Source organism: Penicillium citrinum (genome assembly GCF_028827155.1).
Source record: "Penicillium citrinum strain IBT 23319 chromosome Unknown utg000009l:1.0-4274883.0:1.0-4276374.0, whole genome shotgun sequence".
Taxonomy (NCBI): Eukaryota; Fungi; Ascomycota; class Eurotiomycetes; order Eurotiales; family Aspergillaceae; genus Penicillium; species Penicillium citrinum.
The window spans coordinates 3,670,368-3,687,641 of NW_026622694.1; the positions used below are offsets into that span (position 1 = coordinate 3,670,368).

The 17,274-nt window shown below is 44.7% G+C and overlaps 9 protein-coding genes across 9 annotated transcripts; 4 read left to right on the top strand and 5 right to left on the bottom strand.

The window, feature by feature from the left end:
* Nucleotides 1-210: 210 nt before the first annotated feature.
* N7469_010843 (uncharacterized protein) lies at nt 211-2,280 on the bottom strand (the record flags this gene model as incomplete). Its single annotated transcript, XM_056649748.1, has 1 exon — nt 211-2,280. One exon carries the CDS (start codon nt 2,278-2,280, stop codon nt 211-213), a length of 2,070 nt encoding a protein of 689 aa, XP_056496879.1.
* Nucleotides 2,281-3,978: 1,698 nt separating this feature from the next.
* N7469_010844 (glutathione S-transferase family protein) lies at nt 3,979-4,882 on the bottom strand (the record flags this gene model as incomplete). The annotated part of the gene is made up of 4 exons (XM_056649749.1): nt 3,979-4,081; nt 4,142-4,467; nt 4,531-4,584; nt 4,652-4,882. The coding sequence occupies 4 exons, from the start codon at nt 4,880-4,882 to the stop codon at nt 3,979-3,981; spliced, it is 714 nt and encodes a 237-aa protein (XP_056496880.1).
* Nucleotides 4,883-5,277: 395 nt separating this feature from the next.
* Nucleotides 5,278-5,484, top strand: N7469_010845 (uncharacterized protein; the record flags this gene model as incomplete). The annotated part of the gene is made up of 1 exon (XM_056649750.1): nt 5,278-5,484. The coding sequence occupies one exon, from the start codon at nt 5,278-5,280 to the stop codon at nt 5,482-5,484; it is 207 nt and encodes a 68-aa protein (XP_056496881.1).
* A 934-nt stretch (nt 5,485-6,418) lies between these two features.
* Nucleotides 6,419-6,700, bottom strand: N7469_010846 (Amidohydrolase 1; the record flags this gene model as incomplete). Its single annotated transcript, XM_056649751.1, has 1 exon — nt 6,419-6,700. The coding sequence occupies one exon, from the start codon at nt 6,698-6,700 to the stop codon at nt 6,419-6,421; it is 282 nt and encodes a 93-aa protein (XP_056496882.1).
* Nucleotides 6,701-7,341: 641 nt separating this feature from the next.
* Nucleotides 7,342-8,583, bottom strand: N7469_010847 (SDR family oxidoreductase; the record flags this gene model as incomplete). The annotated part of the gene is made up of 6 exons (XM_056649752.1): nt 7,342-7,463; nt 7,517-7,667; nt 7,722-7,921; nt 7,976-8,139; nt 8,202-8,460; nt 8,529-8,583. 6 exons carry the CDS (start codon nt 8,581-8,583, stop codon nt 7,342-7,344), a joined length of 951 nt encoding a protein of 316 aa, XP_056496883.1.
* Nucleotides 8,584-9,218: 635 nt separating this feature from the next.
* N7469_010848 (uncharacterized protein) lies at nt 9,219-9,867 on the top strand (the record flags this gene model as incomplete). The annotated part of the gene is made up of 2 exons (XM_056649753.1): nt 9,219-9,278; nt 9,373-9,867. 2 exons carry the CDS (start codon nt 9,219-9,221, stop codon nt 9,865-9,867), a joined length of 555 nt encoding a protein of 184 aa, XP_056496884.1.
* An 888-nt stretch (nt 9,868-10,755) lies between these two features.
* Nucleotides 10,756-12,455, top strand: N7469_010849 (cytochrome P450; the record flags this gene model as incomplete). The annotated part of the gene is made up of 4 exons (XM_056649754.1): nt 10,756-11,116; nt 11,189-11,389; nt 11,443-12,200; nt 12,273-12,455. 4 exons carry the CDS (start codon nt 10,756-10,758, stop codon nt 12,453-12,455), a joined length of 1,503 nt encoding a protein of 500 aa, XP_056496885.1.
* A 245-nt stretch (nt 12,456-12,700) lies between these two features.
* On the bottom strand, nt 12,701-14,996 carry N7469_010850 (transcription factor domain-containing protein; the record flags this gene model as incomplete). The annotated part of the gene is made up of 4 exons (XM_056649755.1): nt 12,701-13,053; nt 13,121-13,416; nt 13,464-13,570; nt 13,632-14,996. The coding sequence occupies 4 exons, from the start codon at nt 14,994-14,996 to the stop codon at nt 12,701-12,703; spliced, it is 2,121 nt and encodes a 706-aa protein (XP_056496886.1).
* A 1,192-nt stretch (nt 14,997-16,188) lies between these two features.
* Nucleotides 16,189-16,899, top strand: N7469_010851 (haloacid dehalogenase; the record flags this gene model as incomplete). Its single annotated transcript, XM_056649756.1, has 1 exon — nt 16,189-16,899. The coding sequence occupies one exon, from the start codon at nt 16,189-16,191 to the stop codon at nt 16,897-16,899; it is 711 nt and encodes a 236-aa protein (XP_056496887.1).
* Nucleotides 16,900-17,274: the final 375 nt, after the last annotated feature.

Below are 17,274 nucleotides of genomic sequence, written 5' to 3' on the forward strand. Positions count from 1 at the left end.
GGAATGCTCTGTCGATCATCTTGTTTTTCTTTTACTATTTACTTAGAATGTATATTTTTAGTAGTAATTGAATATCATCCGTCAGATCTTTTTCATGAAATCCTGTAGATTTGTACAGTATAAAGGATATGTTCATCCAGAATGATGCTCTTTGTTCTATCGTGTCTATCTGTGGGATCTTCATGTTGATCTCTGCACTGTTCACGTCTATCATTGCAATGCCACCCGATCTACATCCAGCCATTGTTTCCACCCCTGATTCCAATAAACGTCCGCTGTCTGGAACTCTGCCTGTGCAATGCGCATTCGCTGCATCATCCGGTCCGTCGCCGTGTTGGCCGTGACAATCCGTTGATATGTCTGGTAGTCCTGGATTAAGTATACCACAGCAGCAAGGATCGCAATTCCCACTAATGGCCGGATAAGATCTCTCGGTCGCTTTTTGCAATATATCCAAATCAATTCAAGTAATGTGTGATCACCAAGTATTGTGTCAGGGTCTCTACCGAGGGATGATTGAGCTGCAATCGACCCTCGAACGTTGATCATCTGCTGTAATGACCGCACCTCCAGATTCGGTAATGACACGGATGACCTTGCTAATGCGCATCCAGATGTTTGGCTTATCGCTTGAGAAGATCGTCTCCTGGCGGCTTTCACGATTCGATCAGGGAAATGGCCTCTTGTTTGGCGGCGCGCGCGTAAACATACCTCATTTGAGCGGATTTCTCTATTCAGATGTTCATGTATTATCGATCTCTTGAACATCGTTCCTGAGCGTGTGTAGGGACCAAAATCAGGCCTCCGGGCATATTTTCTTGACAGTTGAATCAGAGGCTCTCCGGCCTCGATATCATTCAAGCCAATTTGGGATACTCCTTCCTTCGAGCGCTTGCGGGGGATCGTGGCTCCCTGGGAGACTTGGCTTCGAGATAAGATTGCTTCATCAGGAAAACACTCTCGTTGCTGGAAGCCCTGAAGATGAACCTCGTGCTCTCGTATATGTACATTTGCTGGCGCGGGTTGGGCACTTCCTACTTGTGACTCGGCATCAGTCTCATCCTCAACTGTCCCAAGGTGCACGAAGGCAGGTTCCTCAAAATTGGGTGTATTATATATGTAGCCGTCGTCGTCATCATCTGTATCATACTCTAGGTAGCTCAAATTTGACTCTTTACGACCCTTGACAAACTGACCGACGCTTGTGAACTCGGAACTCTTTGTCTGAGGCGTCGTTTTGGGTGTATTGAAGAACTTAAATCCGGAATCGTCGTCGACTTGCGAGTCTTCCGAGTCAGAATCACTCTCACTTTGATGTGAGTTTCGATTCTGCCACCAGTCGCGGAGAGACGTCGGCTGATAGTTCAGCATCTTGGTGTACGAAGGATATCCGTCTTTGTTCGACTCAAGCATTTCAATCATCTGTTGAGACGCGAAGTATTCCGCCATCAGAAATCGCGCTTTGAAAATCTTCTTTGCCTCTTCTGCCAGTCGCAATGTTTGCTCCATGAAATTGCTGTACGTGTGCACCAAATCCCAGAATGTCTTCTTGGGATCCGTACTCAACATCATATCCCGCAATCTCTTCCATTGCTGAATTTCCTCGCAGAACGCATTATAATACACACTGTCCTTGATGTGATGATTTTCTGCCATAATGTCTATGTCATTCTCTAATTCCTGCACCCGTTGATTCATGTACTGAAGCTCAGATTTGAGTCTGTCGTTGCGGCTGTTGAGAGTAATTCCCAGCTGCTCAAGCCTGGCATACTCACTCTCTAGATCATCGATGTATGTCTCTCTTATGAATGAATTTTGCAGCTCCTTCTTCAATTCTCGTCTGAGGGCTTGATTTTCCTCCCGTTGCTGATCGTTTAGAATCGTTTCTCCACTAAGGCTTTCTTCATAGACTGTAAGCATTTCATTTAGTCGGTCTAATTCTTTAGCCAAGGGAATCTGTTCTCCTATGGTATCCATCTGGGCTCTTCTCAGGAGCCCTTCACGAGCTCCTGTAGTCAATAGTCGCTGGAGACCTCCATGGCTTACCTCTTGAGACTCAATGTAAGCCTCTTGATTGAAGGGTATCATCAACATCTGCGGCGCATCTAGCTCTTCTGTATGAGTCCTTTTGACTCGTCTAGACCATTTTAGTTCTCCTCTCTTTTTCATTCGATTGATCCGATCCCGAGCAATCTTGTTTGCCCCACTAGGCCGGGATGGAATGCCCTCGCTGGCCTGTGTTCTCTTGTCGCGGCGCCGAGCAATTGAAGCCCGTGGCATCGTTGTTTCTGAACCTATGAGTTGCGTCTGGACCTATTAATGGCACGGAAGATGTAGTACTCTACACGTGTCCTGGAATTAGTTCGGCTTGGAATTGTTTTCTAGAGTTAGTTCGCGGAAGAAAGTCACTTGTTATGAGGCTAAGAATCTCAAATTGAATGTAACACTTGTGGTGCGTTTGTCGAGTATTATTGTTTCTGTTTGACGGAAATTTTTCGAGCAGGAGGTTCTGAGAAGAGAGCTACTCACGAGATTATATAAAAAGCCTCGAAAATTGGCATTCTTTGTTATTATCAGCTCAAAGATCATCGTCCTAAGGCGCTGGCTTATCTTCAAATTCTTCAAACCGTGACACGTTGACTTCCATTGGTTATATATATACACTAATGCAGTATGTCGCTGGTTTCCTTTGTGAACTAAGTAGTTTGCTTTGTCCCAGTTTGATATCCTGCTGGGTCCATTGTTTCAATTGTTTAGGCTGAAACTGTGAACTTTGGTCGAAATAACGTATTTGCCGCAGCTATATTCGGAGCTTTCCTTCAAATCAATACTTATCTCCAAGTATCCTCATGGGGCCAGTTTCTTTAACTTGGTCCTACTATCTAGGTAGTAAAAAAACCTATTTTGATTTCCAAGTACAAGTCGCCTATGTTCAGAAAATGAGACTACGTAGTCATGATTATCAAATGAAGGCTACCGTTTGTATCAAAGATCCTCTGAAATAGCTTTGATTCATTGCCCTGAGCAACCTGACAAACCTCCAAGTCCCATAGGATTTTGACCTACAAGAATATCCACCTGCAGGGCTGCTAGTCAAGCTTGCTCAGTGTGGGTACTTGCTCGGCTTGGGACTTTCCGACAACAAAGACGACAACAAAGACGACAACAAAGACGACAACAAAGTCTATGCATGGCTCTACGAATGACGCATTGTCCACGAGTCTGTCAATTTTGGTACCTGGCTTCCGAGGAGGAAGTTATAAGTAGCCAACGGCTATTGGGCTGCCTAGAAAGTTCGTGGGCCAGAAGTCGCCAAAGTCTTTCTATGAGGTGGCTTCGGCGGGTTAGAAGATTGGATCCATATCAAAACGCGCGGCATGCAGCGAAATTTCATTGTCCCCATAGTGCCCACAATTGGCCAACTTTTTTTAGATCGTAAATACAAGCAGAACAGATATCCATTTTTTTCAACTCAAGATAGGTGTATCTAGCTGTGGCAGCCACCGCCAGCTAAATCTGCGTGCCGTGACAACCAACCCAGCCGGGCGTGATGTAAAAAGGGCTCCATCGTCCTTAACGTAAGGCAAATAGATCCACCGATTGAAATTAGACTATTGATCCACTGGAACCACACGGCAGAACATGACACAGGTTATGTTGCTTTCCAAGAAGCGCGAGTAAGTCTCCATGCTGTCCAATGCGATGGACAGCATGCCGCCACAATGGCCGCTGTGAACTCCTCAATTTCTCAATTATCGTGAGCCATATCCTAACAAAAATGGTCAATATCCAATGTAGTTGATTCATTAGTTGCGGGTGAGTTATATCATAATTGGCAATGTGTTTCACGAGAATCTTTTTCAATGCATAGCTATTACCTGCTATAGAACATAAACATTGATTAATACATCCTATTACGCAATTCATCTTGGATTATGATGCCCCAGGCAGAAACATGAAGCCCCCCTGATATCACAGCTACTCCCAAACTTTATAGTCTGGAAAATACTTGTCATGAATTCTTCTGGCATAGGCCACGAGTGTCGGATAGCCATCCAAGATCTGCTTAGTTGTCGGACCACTTTTCGAAATCAGTACACACTAACATATTAACCATAGTATACAATGGAAATCTACTTACGCACTACAGATGAGACCTGATATAATGAAACCAAAAACCACTCCGTCAGTCTCAGTGGGTGCATCTTCACCCCAACGCCAGAAAGGACCCTCCGAATCTCGATGTTGAGTGTATGAGGCTGATAAAATTGCATTTAGAGATTCCCAAATCTCAGCCCGGAAGGCAGCAATTTCCTCGGGAAAGAAGGTGCCTGTGCCTTGACCTTGCATTGTACGGACGTTTATATTGTAAATAATGTTGCCAACGACTACCTGGAGAGGCCAGGACATCCCGCCGAGAATCTTCGCGCGCATTGTATAATAATTCTCGATCCATCTTTCATAGCCCTGTCATTGAGAGAATTAGGTTTGATGTCACATCGCGTATCATCGTGGATCCATTAAACTTACCTGAAGGAAATATAATCTGTTTTCGAGGAGGGCTTTGATGGAGAGATCTTGAGCCTTTTTGGACAGGTGAAATGGAAGCATTAAGGTCTTCCAAGTGACCAGACACAATAAAAGAGCGGACGATTAAGTCGGAGTCGGCTAGGCTTTGTAACTGACCATCATCATCGAATGTGATGTATGGTACTTTTCCCCTGGGCACTTTCATAGGAGATCCAGACTCGACATTGTAAGAGATTCCACCAAACCGCAAACGAGCTTCTAACTTGGTGACAAATGGCGACCATGTATAACATCCCTTTTCGGGAAAACCACGAAAGATAGTGATGTTAGAGGGCGTATCCATCGTCGACATGCTTGTAGATTGTTCTAATGCAGAGAATAGTAAACTGTTCTTTAAATGGCCAGAATGTTGCAATGAAAAGGGAGATTGATGAGAGCAACAAGTGGGCATCTACGCGACTAATAAAGGACATGCTGGAGGCAGAGTAAAATTTGCAAACTACGAGGCTAAAATCCATACCGAGATGACTGGGGGCCAAACTGGCTGCATTGAGGCTGAGGTATAGTTAGGGCAACAGTGAATGACATCAGCATGTGGCTTGATCTTCGACGATACCTTACATCTTCCACTTCCTGTCAGGCATGGTGGTACAGTCACGTAGAGTTACCTTTCCCCTGTTGTTCACTCGACCTTATCGTTCTTCATCTTTATTGTCCCTCATTCGAGGCTCATCTCCATCCTTCATCATGTCTCACCCGAAAAGGAATGTTCTGTTATATCCAGAATTCGAGACACTGACTGATTTCCACGAGTTCATAAACCGTAAACTTGAGGACGCGGATCGATTTGCAGAGATCCTTATCCAAGAATTCCTTTCGAATCACCTATTACACTATGGGATCTGGAAGAAAGTTCTGGATTGGCAGCGTTTGAAAAGTCATACAATCCTATAATACGTTCTCTCCGTCTCGTTATTATGCCGACACCCCTACACGAATGTTTACACAAATGGCTTGAAGCCTCGATTGTTGAGGCACTTATTGCGGAAACTCTTTTACCCGTGGACTCCAGATCTTTTGAAGTAACGTCCAATGAAAGTGAGTTTTAATTATTATTTTGACTATTCTTTTACTAACAATAAATATTTATTTTAGCTCTTTATTTTCCAGATGGAATTTACAAAGAACGGTAGAAAGGATGCTGATGCTTCCATATATCCCTATACTAAATTCGACGCAAAAGAACATGTCTGCCAGCCTTGGTTTGCGAATCCGCGTTTGATGGAAGTTTTACAGAAGTTGAAAATGATCTTCACTATCTGATGCTCGGAGGCAATAGATCAATTCAAGTCGGTATCCTTGGAAATGGAGGTGTACCCCTGATAATACTGTAGAAGGTGAACTTAGGATTTATAAGCTCGATCGAGCAGGAATAAGGAAACTCGTTCAAGTTGAACGCATCTTTCCTGCACCTGCAGGAAATCCGATCCAGTCTTTGCAGATTAAATCGAAGGAAGTGTTCAAGATTCAGCCAACAACTCCGGCCACAACGATGTTTCCGTTGAATGTCAGATTTTTACGCGAAATTTGCTTTGCAAGTATCGATGACATGGGATTACATCCAGCAGTTTCCTAACTCGTTACAAGGATCCAAATTATTATTATTTTGTTCCCATAGCTATTAATACACTCTATGCCTGAAAGACTAGAGTGACTTCCAGCGAGTGTGCTTCCGAAAGATATCGTCCCCATTGGGATTTTCCAGATAGTTCAAGTGCCTGTCCATTTTCAGCCTTTTCATTATATAGGACCCCATCTGAATAGTTTCTGGCGTAGCGCAGTAACCCCCAAGGCCATGAAATGAAATCTTAGTACCAAGGTGTTGTTGTCAGCCCTTGAACTGAGTGGCCCAGGACAGAAAGTGTTCAGTTCGCTGGAGTGCCTGAGAAGTGGTCCAATCTTTCGAGTACTTTCCAACGTTGAATCCATGAACGAGACAAGTGCCAGCATACATCGCCCCTCCAAATTGTGCGCGATCGGTTCGGCCATCCTCTAAGCGTGACGAGTATGTGAAGTTGAAGACTGTGGTGATGCCTTTCCGAATATGTGATGCGGCTCCCTCGACTGTAAGTTCGGTACAGTTCTTCCGCTGAAAGATCCTTCGTTTCATTGTATAGAGCCTGCAACCATTCATTCACATTGCTTTTGGGAGCTCGACCGGGGAAACCATGTTGCCAAAGTTGGCTGTGAGCCGACACGAAGCCCGGAATCAACCACAGATCAGTGGCTTCAATAAGTCTGTCAGCCGTCAATAGGTGGCTCCCTTGGGCTTTGCCAATGAAAGCTACAGTTCCATCGTGTGCTACTAGGACATCCGCAGTGATAGGTCGATGTAGTGGGCGTATCAGCAAAGCGTCGTGAATTGCGAGACAGTATTTGCGACGGCTGCAGCTCATGTTTCATCAAGAGAGTATAAATTGAAAAGGTAAAAAATGTGTATAATTGCTAGTCGTATGTCTTTAATGTTGAATGTAAGTGAAGAGTTCGAAGTTGATGCCCGCCGGACGAGAAAAGAAGCCTCGACTGTCTCGACAAGAAACATCACGACGGCAGCAGCGATCCCCGATCTCTCCCAGTTTGGTGATTTCTCTATCAAAATCCGTGGAAAGAACGGCTGCAACCCCATTGAGGCTTGAACTATGAGAATTCGACCTTTCGTGACTCTCGTGAAATAGCGACTTTTAGATACTGTTTAGTAATTGGCAAATTAACAAGGCCAGTCTATATACATTGTAACTTTGGACGATTAGTTCACAGCTTGGACTTCTTTCCGGTAACATTGGCCACTTCCTGACCAGACAGGAGGAAGTCAGGGTATTGCAGATTTCCATTTGTCGCAAATCCTCCGCTCATGCGCCAGTTTGCACCATCAACTACAAGCTATATTAGAGACAAACAGTATCAATCAATTTCAGTCAGAACTTACCAACGAGAGTTTGGCCTGTAACATAACTGCCGGCTTCGGAGAACAGGTAGACAGTAGCATCGGCGATATCACGGACATGGCCAACGCGGCCAAGAGGTTGCGACTTGATATAAGCTGCTTTGGCGTCGGACGGAAGTAGACGATCCAAGCCCTACACAAATTGTTAGATTCAATCTAGCTGACAAGAGCAGTTATAAGGACTTGCCTCGGTTTGGGCAATCGGGCCAGGGGAAATAATATTAGAGGTCATCCCACGTGGGCCATACTCAATGGCAACCGAGTTGGACAAAGAGTCGATACCGGCCTTGGCAACAGACACATGGGCTTGGAAAGGCATTCCACGGTAGTGCAGAGTGGCACTAACAAAGATGATCCTGCCGCCGGTGCCTCCGGAGAAAGGTTGTACTAGATCGCGATTAACATGACTGATTTGTTACATGCAACCAGCTTGGAACTTACATGTTTCAGAATCCATTTTGTGTTTCTTTCCAGACTCAATCAGATAAGGCAGAGTAGCCTTGAGGGTGTTGTAAGAGCCAAGAATATCAATATCCATCACGGACTTGAATGCATTCACAGACAGCTGTTCAATGGAAGCCAGGAAGTTACCCGCCGCTCCGGCGCTGTACAACGTGCAAGTTAGTGGGACAGTGTTGACCGCGCCAATCGCAGCAGAAGAACATACATAACAAAATCAATCGCACCAAGCTCCTTGACACAGCGCTCAGCGGCAGCCTTGAGATCATCGAATTTGCGAACGTCGACTGCGCCAATGCCGATCACTTTAGCACCCGGTCGGATGGTAGCCATGTCTCGGGCGGCGGATTCAGTCTTTTCGACATTGCGACCGATGATGCAGGCATTAGCACCGAGATGGATCAGAGCACGAACCTGGGCACTGCAGATGGTGCCAGCGCCACCAGTGCAGAAGACGACCTTGTTATCTGATTGGAAGGGGGGTTAGACGAAACATTCTCAAGGATAGGGTACTTCAAGCCGAAACAGGACTCACTGAAGATGCCATCCTTCCAGACATCACTCATATACTGATTCTTGGCAAGAGGCATATTGAAAGAGAGGCGATAAGATTGGATGAAGTGTAAAGAACTGATATGATATCTGTAGGGGCATTTTAAGGAAGGAGCGGACTCGGAGTTGTTGAGTCCGTCGCGGTTTCCCCACAGCAACTCAGCCGGGGGCCGAGGCTCCTGCTGAACGAGTACTACATAGCTTCAGAGTCACTTAACTATAATATGTTGATAATTGGTTAATTGACAACACTCAATGATGAAACTATGCTAGAATTTAGCATAATATATTCATTAAACCAATATTTGTTGATTCAACACTCGAGTTCATCCCTACTATTCATCCTACATCATGCCAGCACATGTCTATATAGTAACTAATATCCGCCTAAACTAGCAAATTGAATAGATAAATCAAAGTAAATGTAACTATCCTCTAAGATAATATTTCATTCAATAATCCCACACTCTACTAACGTCATGCAATGCTGAAGAACGTGGGGTTGCTGATTGGCCTGTGGCGACGTCACGGCGCCAAAGAAACGTGGTGAACTTTTCCCGGGGCCACTTTCATTTACTTCCTATCATTTCATCACTTCATCAATCGCCTCGCAACAGACTTCTCTATACTGGGTACACACCTCCGTTAACCAGATCGCCTCGTTATCTACGTCATGGCGTGCCCTATCACTGTCTCCAAGTTTGTCGGGACCGTGTCTCTTGGTCTGCTGACTGTAAGCCAACCGCTGCCCGCGATCACATCCTGCAGACCCCAACAACCGCGTCGCAATCACCCACTTTCATTGCTAACTGATTCGCGATGAATAGGGTCTCTCCTATTCCACATCTGCCATCACTATCCCCTCTCTAAAACTTCTCCCCACCTCTACCAGCGCTTCCCGCTGCCTCCATGAAGTCCAACGGCTTAATCGCAAACATGCCCTGCGCCTATCCAGCATAACAAATACATGTCTCTGCTTCGCCTACTGCGTCTCTCCTCCACGTCGCCAGCACCCCTATCTTCTCTGGATGTGCACCGTCTCCACGCTCGGTGCCTACGGGCTAGACTTCTTTTTCAACCGCCATCTCGGTCTACAGAATTGGGTCATCGATGTGGTCTACGACACAATGGGATTATCGCTCGGCAAATCCACCAGCAAAAAGGAAGAAGATCTAGTCGTCGTTGAATCTGAGGAGGATGTCAATGGCGAGAGCGTCCAGCGTGAGATGGACCGGGAGCGACGGATGCATCATATTCGGGCCTGGGTCTCTGGCCTCGCTTTATCGATGGGTATCGTGGGTCTGTGGGGAGACAAGAAGTGAGCAAGTCCGAGCTGAGCTTATAACACGATTCTCAGGCTTTTGCTTTTCGTGAGTGATGCGACGGTAATATCCAGGCGTTCTCCATCGCTTCCGTTCAAACTCTCCTCAAGATCGCACTGCGACGAGCTTGCAACCTATCTTTGCGAATTATTTTCAGCGTGATTGGATACCTTTTTCTTTCTTTACGCTTATGTACATTGGCTAATTTCAGTTAATATTACCTTCTGTTTACTCTATTCTGAACCCCTTTTAACATTGTCGGGGCGTGCTCAGATTGATATGAATAGCCCTGGAGTAATAGTAGGTAAGGTAACTTGAAGGTTTCAAGTAAATCGTATCACTCTGTTCCAAAAGCTCCGACCCTCCATATATTGCCTATGGAAATAGGTTTCTGGATTAGGGCTTGATGATAATTGAGCTAAGACAACATAACGCTGTATAGTGCGTAGTGCGAGGCATGGTACCCTTCCATATACATAGCAACAGGATCAGTACACAAAATCAGTAGAATAAAATTCATAGAATGCCTAGAGACCGCAATTCGGTGTTTTTATCCCAGTCGAAGTTTAATTCCAGGAATGCATTGAATACTTGTGAAGTATGTTAATGCTCAAATGACGAAGAACAGTCCAAAACCGCCCCCGGACATTCCGAGAGGAAATCTCGGCCCGTCAAAGATGATCCACTTTCATTTTCAAGTTCGAGTCGGGTTCAAATTGGCCCCTCATAGTCCAATTGGAAGTTGACGTTGATCTTCAAGTTGAAGTGGTGGTGGGGGTGGGGGCGGAGCCTTTCGTTGATCAGCCAGAGCGAATCAACCCAAATCGATATAAAAGCATACTGGGCATCTGCAAACAGTCTTGGGTATATACCAATCTATCTTTCATCATGCATTTTGCTCTACTTCTTATCTCCATACTATTTATTGTATTCCAAGTACTTGTTCGTCTTGGCCGAGCGGGATTTTCTTCTCTGAGAGATATTCCAGGTCCATTCTGGACTCGATTCACGTCTCTCTGGTACTTTAACCACGTCCGCCACGGTAGTTTCGAGCACGAAAACATTCAGCTTCATCAGAAATATGGGCCAGTTGTGCGTCTTGCTCCAAATCACTATAGCATAAGTGACTTCTCTGCAATCAAGACTGTCTATGGGACTGGTTCGCAGTTTGCCAAGTCGGCTTGGTATGATGGATGGAAGCACCCTGCTCAATGGACTGTTTTTGCCGATAGAAATATTAAAAGACATTGTAAGTGGCTATTATTTTTGTAATCATGATCTGTGGGCGTCTGCTTAGAATTCATACTAATTATTTTGCTAGCGGACACTCGCAAACGATTTACTAGTCTATATTCAATGAGCTCCCTGGTCCACTATGAACCATTCGTAGACCAATGTGCTGAGATGTTCAATAATCGATTGATTGAATTCACTGAGACAAAGAAGTCCTTGAACCTTGGACATTGGTTTCAATGCTATGCATTCGACGTGATTGGGAATATCACGTTCGGCGACCGATTCGGTAAGTCTTCTCCCTGTCATTCAACATGTGCAACCGGCTACTCACATAGTCAGGCTTTCTCGATCAAGGTAAAGACATCGATGGTGCGATGGCCGCAGTGCATAAAGTCATGATGTACAGCACCTTGATTGGAGTGTATCCCGAGTTGCATCCCCGATTGTTTGGGCTACTGAGCAAGTTCAAATGGTCCGGGGCAGGCGGTAGAGCATACATCAGCAGATTTGTACAGGAGAAGATTCGTCTTCATGAAGCGGACTCCAAGACTTTTGACAAGGGAACATCTGAACATAGGCAAACTCAAGATTTCGTGGACAAGCTGATTATGGCCCGCGATAAAGACCCAGAGAAAGTAACCGATTATCACCTCTTTATCATGGGACAGTCAAATGTGACTGCAGGGTCAGATACAACTGCTATCAGTCTATCGAGTATAATGTGGCACCTTCTTCAGAACCCCGAGACTTTGGCCAAATTACGAGCTGAGATCGATACTTTCACGGCCAATGGACTATGCAGTGGAAACGTGACCTTCAAGGAGAGTCAAGATATGCCATACTTTCAGGCTGTCATGAGAGAAGCGCTGCGGATGCATAGTGCAACTGGCTTACCTATGTGGCGAGAGATCCCTGCAGGAGGTGCCCAGATCAACGACCGCTTTTTCCCAGCCGGTACAGTTATCGGTGTAAACACTTGGGTTGCACACTATGATGAGCGTGTCTTTCCTGATTCAAAGAGCTTTCGACCTGAGAGATGGCTCGAAGCGGAAAATGATCCAGATAAGTTGAAAGAAATGAATCAGATGTATATGCCTGTAGGTACCACCATCGCGTTATACAACTCTACGCCAGCCAGAAGTTCTTGCTTATAATATATCCTACTTTAGTTCGGACTGGGCTCGAGAACATGCCTTGGAAAACATATTTCCATCCTTGAAATGTCCAAATTAATACCTCGGCTTGTTCGCGACTACGATTTTACGCCCCTCAGAAACAACTGGAAAACCGAGAACTACTGGTTTGTGAAGCCAATGGATTTCGAAGTCCACGTACAGAAAAGAGTAAAGTGAGAGAACAGTGTATTCTTAGATATATTGGAATATCCATGAGCAGAATAGCATATTTATGTCGTATAGCTGTATGGGTATCACTAGTAGGATGCGTGGTAGTGTCTTTTATTCGATCGTCAACCCTGCAATGACTCAGATTTCCATAGAGCTATCGATATCTTGTCCAGTACAAATATCTTATGAAGTGAAAGACTAGTAAATTTCACGTGGAGGTGTTCATATTTCAAAACCAGACATGAATTTATTTAACTCACACCAAGACTCATTTTTCTATACTCCATTATCAAGTCATTCACCTCGCCCATATCCGTATGATCATATCTTGATAGTTGTCCAGGCTCCTCTGCGTTACATTGGTCCTCCTGGCTAGCTGTCATTATTTTGCCGACGAAGAGACGAGCTAGTTGCCAAAACTCAGAAGCACGACTCAGAAATCCAACCTGTTTCCAGAGATTCTCTGGTGTATCTGGTATATCGATATTTTCTGCAACTCTTAAGCTCCATATTCGACGCCAATTTTCAAGACCGGTCTGGATTGGGGCAATTGTTGACTCGAAGACAAGGGAATTATGAAGGTGAAATAGTAGACAGTGAATTGCTTTCAAGGGTTAGCATGAGTTTCCAGAATCGTCCTTTGCTATGCTCCATTATGATCTATAGCTTACCTTGTATAATCGTGAAAAGATTCAGCGTTCCCAAGCCTGCATAGTTTTGGACCAAAGTCTCTTCAAAGGGACTTTGGCACATCTGTCGTGCGACGGACATTATGGATAAATGGCGTTCCCAGAACATGGTTCCTGCCCAATTTTGCATCTGCTGCATACAGGCAGATGCGGATTCGGCTTGGAAACAGGATTCTGGACATGCGAGGTCCATTTTGAGTTCAGTTACCACCATCCGCGGAGGGGAATTGTGGAGTATAGTCAGCGCAGCATCAATCAAAAATACAAAGGTCACCGTGCTAAGATGATCAGCTTGGAGCTTTCTAGCACATTGGTATCGGCTTACCGAATGAACTCCTCTTCCACGGCGAATTGCTGCCACCACGATTCTGACGCATGCGTCAGATCCAAATTTCTATGCGAAGCATTTCCCAGCCCAGCATGTCGAACCAACTGTGATTTGTTAGATTTGTTAGACAGAATTGAAGACCGAGAGAACTCCGGCTTCACCTACCGTCACTAAGGATGCATGCCGATGTCGTCTCATCCTTGCTTGGGCCTCGGATGAACCTTCACGTTTCTGCAAGGAACTGACTAGATACGCAGCCTGTAAGCATTGCACAACTTCTTTCCTCTGGTCAGGATGGTCTAGAAGGACTTCTCGGTTGATTTGAAAATTCAGTTGGCAAAAGATCAGCTCCTCGACACTGTCAAGCCATAATTTGGATATTTTGCGGTCATTCTCTTCAGGAGATAGACAGGCTCCGATGATAATCATCACACAGAGTAGTTCTGTTGATGCCGAGGAAGTGTCAAACAGAGGCTTGTGTACTATAGGGCAATGCGGGTACCAAAGGGACCAGAAATATCGCACGAAACGGAGAGTTTTCAACGGCTGGAAGAACTCTATGCAGAGCCGACTGGTCTCCGGCGTCCAGTCCAAGGTGATTACATCGTCGTTCTTCTTGTTGCATATAATATTCTGGAGAGCAGAGACCAACTCCTTGGATTTCTTACTATCCGGAATTCTCGGGGTAAATGGGTCATCCAAGGCCTGACTCCCTTTAGAATACCGCTCTAGCTGCATCTCAACTGCCTCCCTGGCCATTTCCTGCCGTCGTCGAAAGTCCTCACGATCAGCAAAGGTACTCATTCCACGTGCGCTTGTAAAATATGCCATGAACTCAAGCCTTTCGGCTGTAGAGATATCAGACTTTGTCTCAGGAAGCATGATACAGTCCAAGAAGGCGAAGTCAAGTGGAGAAGTCATGTTCGGTACGTTATCGAATTGGCTCAGCATATTGAAGAGAGCGGGCTCATGGCCAGGCCAGGTAAATTCCTTTGGTCCAGAGTGGTTTCCATAGAGCTTCGACTCCTGAGATTCTCCTATACTGGTAAATCTTTGATCGTGATGGGCGGGTCCTACCGGGTGGCTTGCTACCTGGGAATTGACAACCTCTGCCTCGGAAAATGACAAGACGCCCTGCTCCAAGTTGGAGTCCATTGAGCTATGGTGTCGCTTTGACTCCCGATAATTCTGGGGATCAATCGCTACTTGTGATTCCGCACTGTCATTCATTGCCGATGGACACCGGGCCCTACAGGTCTTTTCATGGCGTCGGAGAACATCCCTATTAGACCTCGTCAGCTCAATCTGTACCAAGATGCATCCCACTGGCCTAGCATACTTACTTTCTGTTGAAGGCAGATCCACAAAAATCACAGGCATGCGGTCGATCGCCGAAGTCTGTCTTAGATTGTTATTAATATTCGCTATTCCCGGGATGCGGAACAACGTACGCGCGACGGAATGCCGCTTGAGATGCTCCGATCGACTAAAATTGGCCAAGCATACTGGGCATTCCCATTCCGATGGCATGCTTAAGGCTGTTGGAAATGCATAATAGCTTGAATCAGGACTGATGTTGTGCTGATGATCGATCGATTTGCTTGGCCAAAATTCAGTCGATTCGAAATGCGGGGGGAGAGGAGTGCGGGGAAGCACATGACTGACTGAGAGGCACTTTGTAGACTCAATGCAATTGATCAAGTTATTATCTTTATATTTCAAAAAAAAAGTTTGACAGATTGAGTAAGAGACATTCGGTATATACAGTTCCATATTTAGTCTCTGGCATATAGTTCTATTCTCTATAGTGATGTTGCTGTCTGTATACGTTAGTGTAGCACTAATTAGAAACTACTGTTCTTTCTGCCGTTCTTTCTATGGTTCTTCCCTCTCTTATACTCCCTCATTCCTTATTCTTTTGTTTAAATTTTTTTTGCCTTTTGTATTCACTTGATTTTCTTTTTCGTTTTTCATCATCCCATAATCCTCTGTTGTCTGTCGGCATTCTGCAGTATATTCTCAGTTTGAACCCGAATTCGATCTTTTTTTTTCTATATGAACTAATTCATACGAGGTTTATTTTTAACGACCTCGATGCTCATGATCGTAGGAAACGGCAAAATTCGCACTACCATTCTTGTCAAATGGACGCGTTGCTTCATTAACATAGTTGTTGGAATATTTCGAGTGTTCAAAAGAGGTCGGGACGAGATGGTCATTTCTACCCAAGATGAAGTCACAATCGCGGATCGTTCAAGCACTACCAACTAATTCCAAGTAGTAAGGTTCTGTCTAAGGACTTCGCAGAGCTGCTGCCAAAAATATCAGCATGCATGCTCTCTACCTGCTGGCCCTGACAAGCAGTGTACTATTTATATTAAATTGTTTACAACGAATACGTTTTCAGTCAATGATATTGTTGATCAGTATCATCTTGCTCTTGCTTGGAAAAAAAAAAAATCAAGAATAAGGCATATACTGAGTCAGCTATTAGTGGTGATCTTTACCACATTCTGATCATGCGATTGTCGTATTTGATAATCCAATTGTCGTATTCGAAGGCTGTCAATGACAAGCTTTCATGCTGCGCCCCGCCGAGCCGGGCTGGATTTCTAATCCTCTGCTTACGATCAGCACATACAATTCTTATTTAAACACTCAGTGCTACGCTCACGATACTCCAGTTTGATATGGTACGAATATCCAAGAAGAGCTTGTTGCAATGTCCCAATCAAAAATCAAAGCTGTCTTCTTCGACTTCATGGGTACATGTCTTGACTGGCATACCAGTGTAGTCAACTCTTTACCTTCTTCTATTCCCCAAGAAGAAAGATCAAGACTTGCTCTCGAATGGCGCAGGCGATATTTCATCGAGAATAGCCAGCGACACCAGCAGGGTCTTTCTCCTGAAGATATTGATATCACTCTTGCCCGGGTACTCGAAACCGTAGTACCCGACTTCCCTTCAACCAGCGCATCCATGAGCCCGGATGTCAAGAATAAAATAATTCAGGCTTGGCACTCTCAGCCTGCATGGCCCGAAGTTGGCAAAGCAATACGCAGCTTACGTGAAGATTTAGGCCTGGAGGTCTTTGTTCATGCTAACGGTACAACACGTCTACAACTCGATCTCACGCGATCTTCCGGGTTGGACTTCAATATGTTGTTTTCGAGTCAGCTGCTGGGTGTCTACAAGCCCAGTCCTGTAGCTTATCAAAAGGCACTGGAACTTGTCAAGCTGAAACCGGAGGAGGTTGTTTTAGTTGCAGCGCATGCTTATGATCTACGTGGCGCTCAGAGTGTTGGCCTAAAAACGGTCTATATTCATCGTTGGACCGATGATATTGATGAGGATATGGACAAAGTGAGAACCGAGTTTGATGCATTCTTGGATGATATGGAGACTCTTTCTGTGGTTATTTCCAAAATGTGAAGGGAAGCTGACAGGCATCATCTAAACATTTTATATAAAATACTATAAAAACACCAAACCTAGAAATATTCCACAATTATATATTCCAATAACAAACAAGGTTTTTTTTTTTGTAGATGTTGGACTATTCTCTGTCTTTCTCTTTCTATTCCTAATGTAAGTATGTCATAGGTATTTACTTCTTTTCTCTTTCCCTTCTATTTTTTCTCTGGCTAGTTTGATACGCTTTCAGAGCACGGGGATTACTTGACTTATAAATCACATACAATCTAATCAATTTAATATGTTAAAAATGCCAAGACCCTGCCTAAAATGAAACCTCTTTAATCCGAACCATTTCCCCGTCCTGGATTATTTCAGATAAAAAGGTCGCAC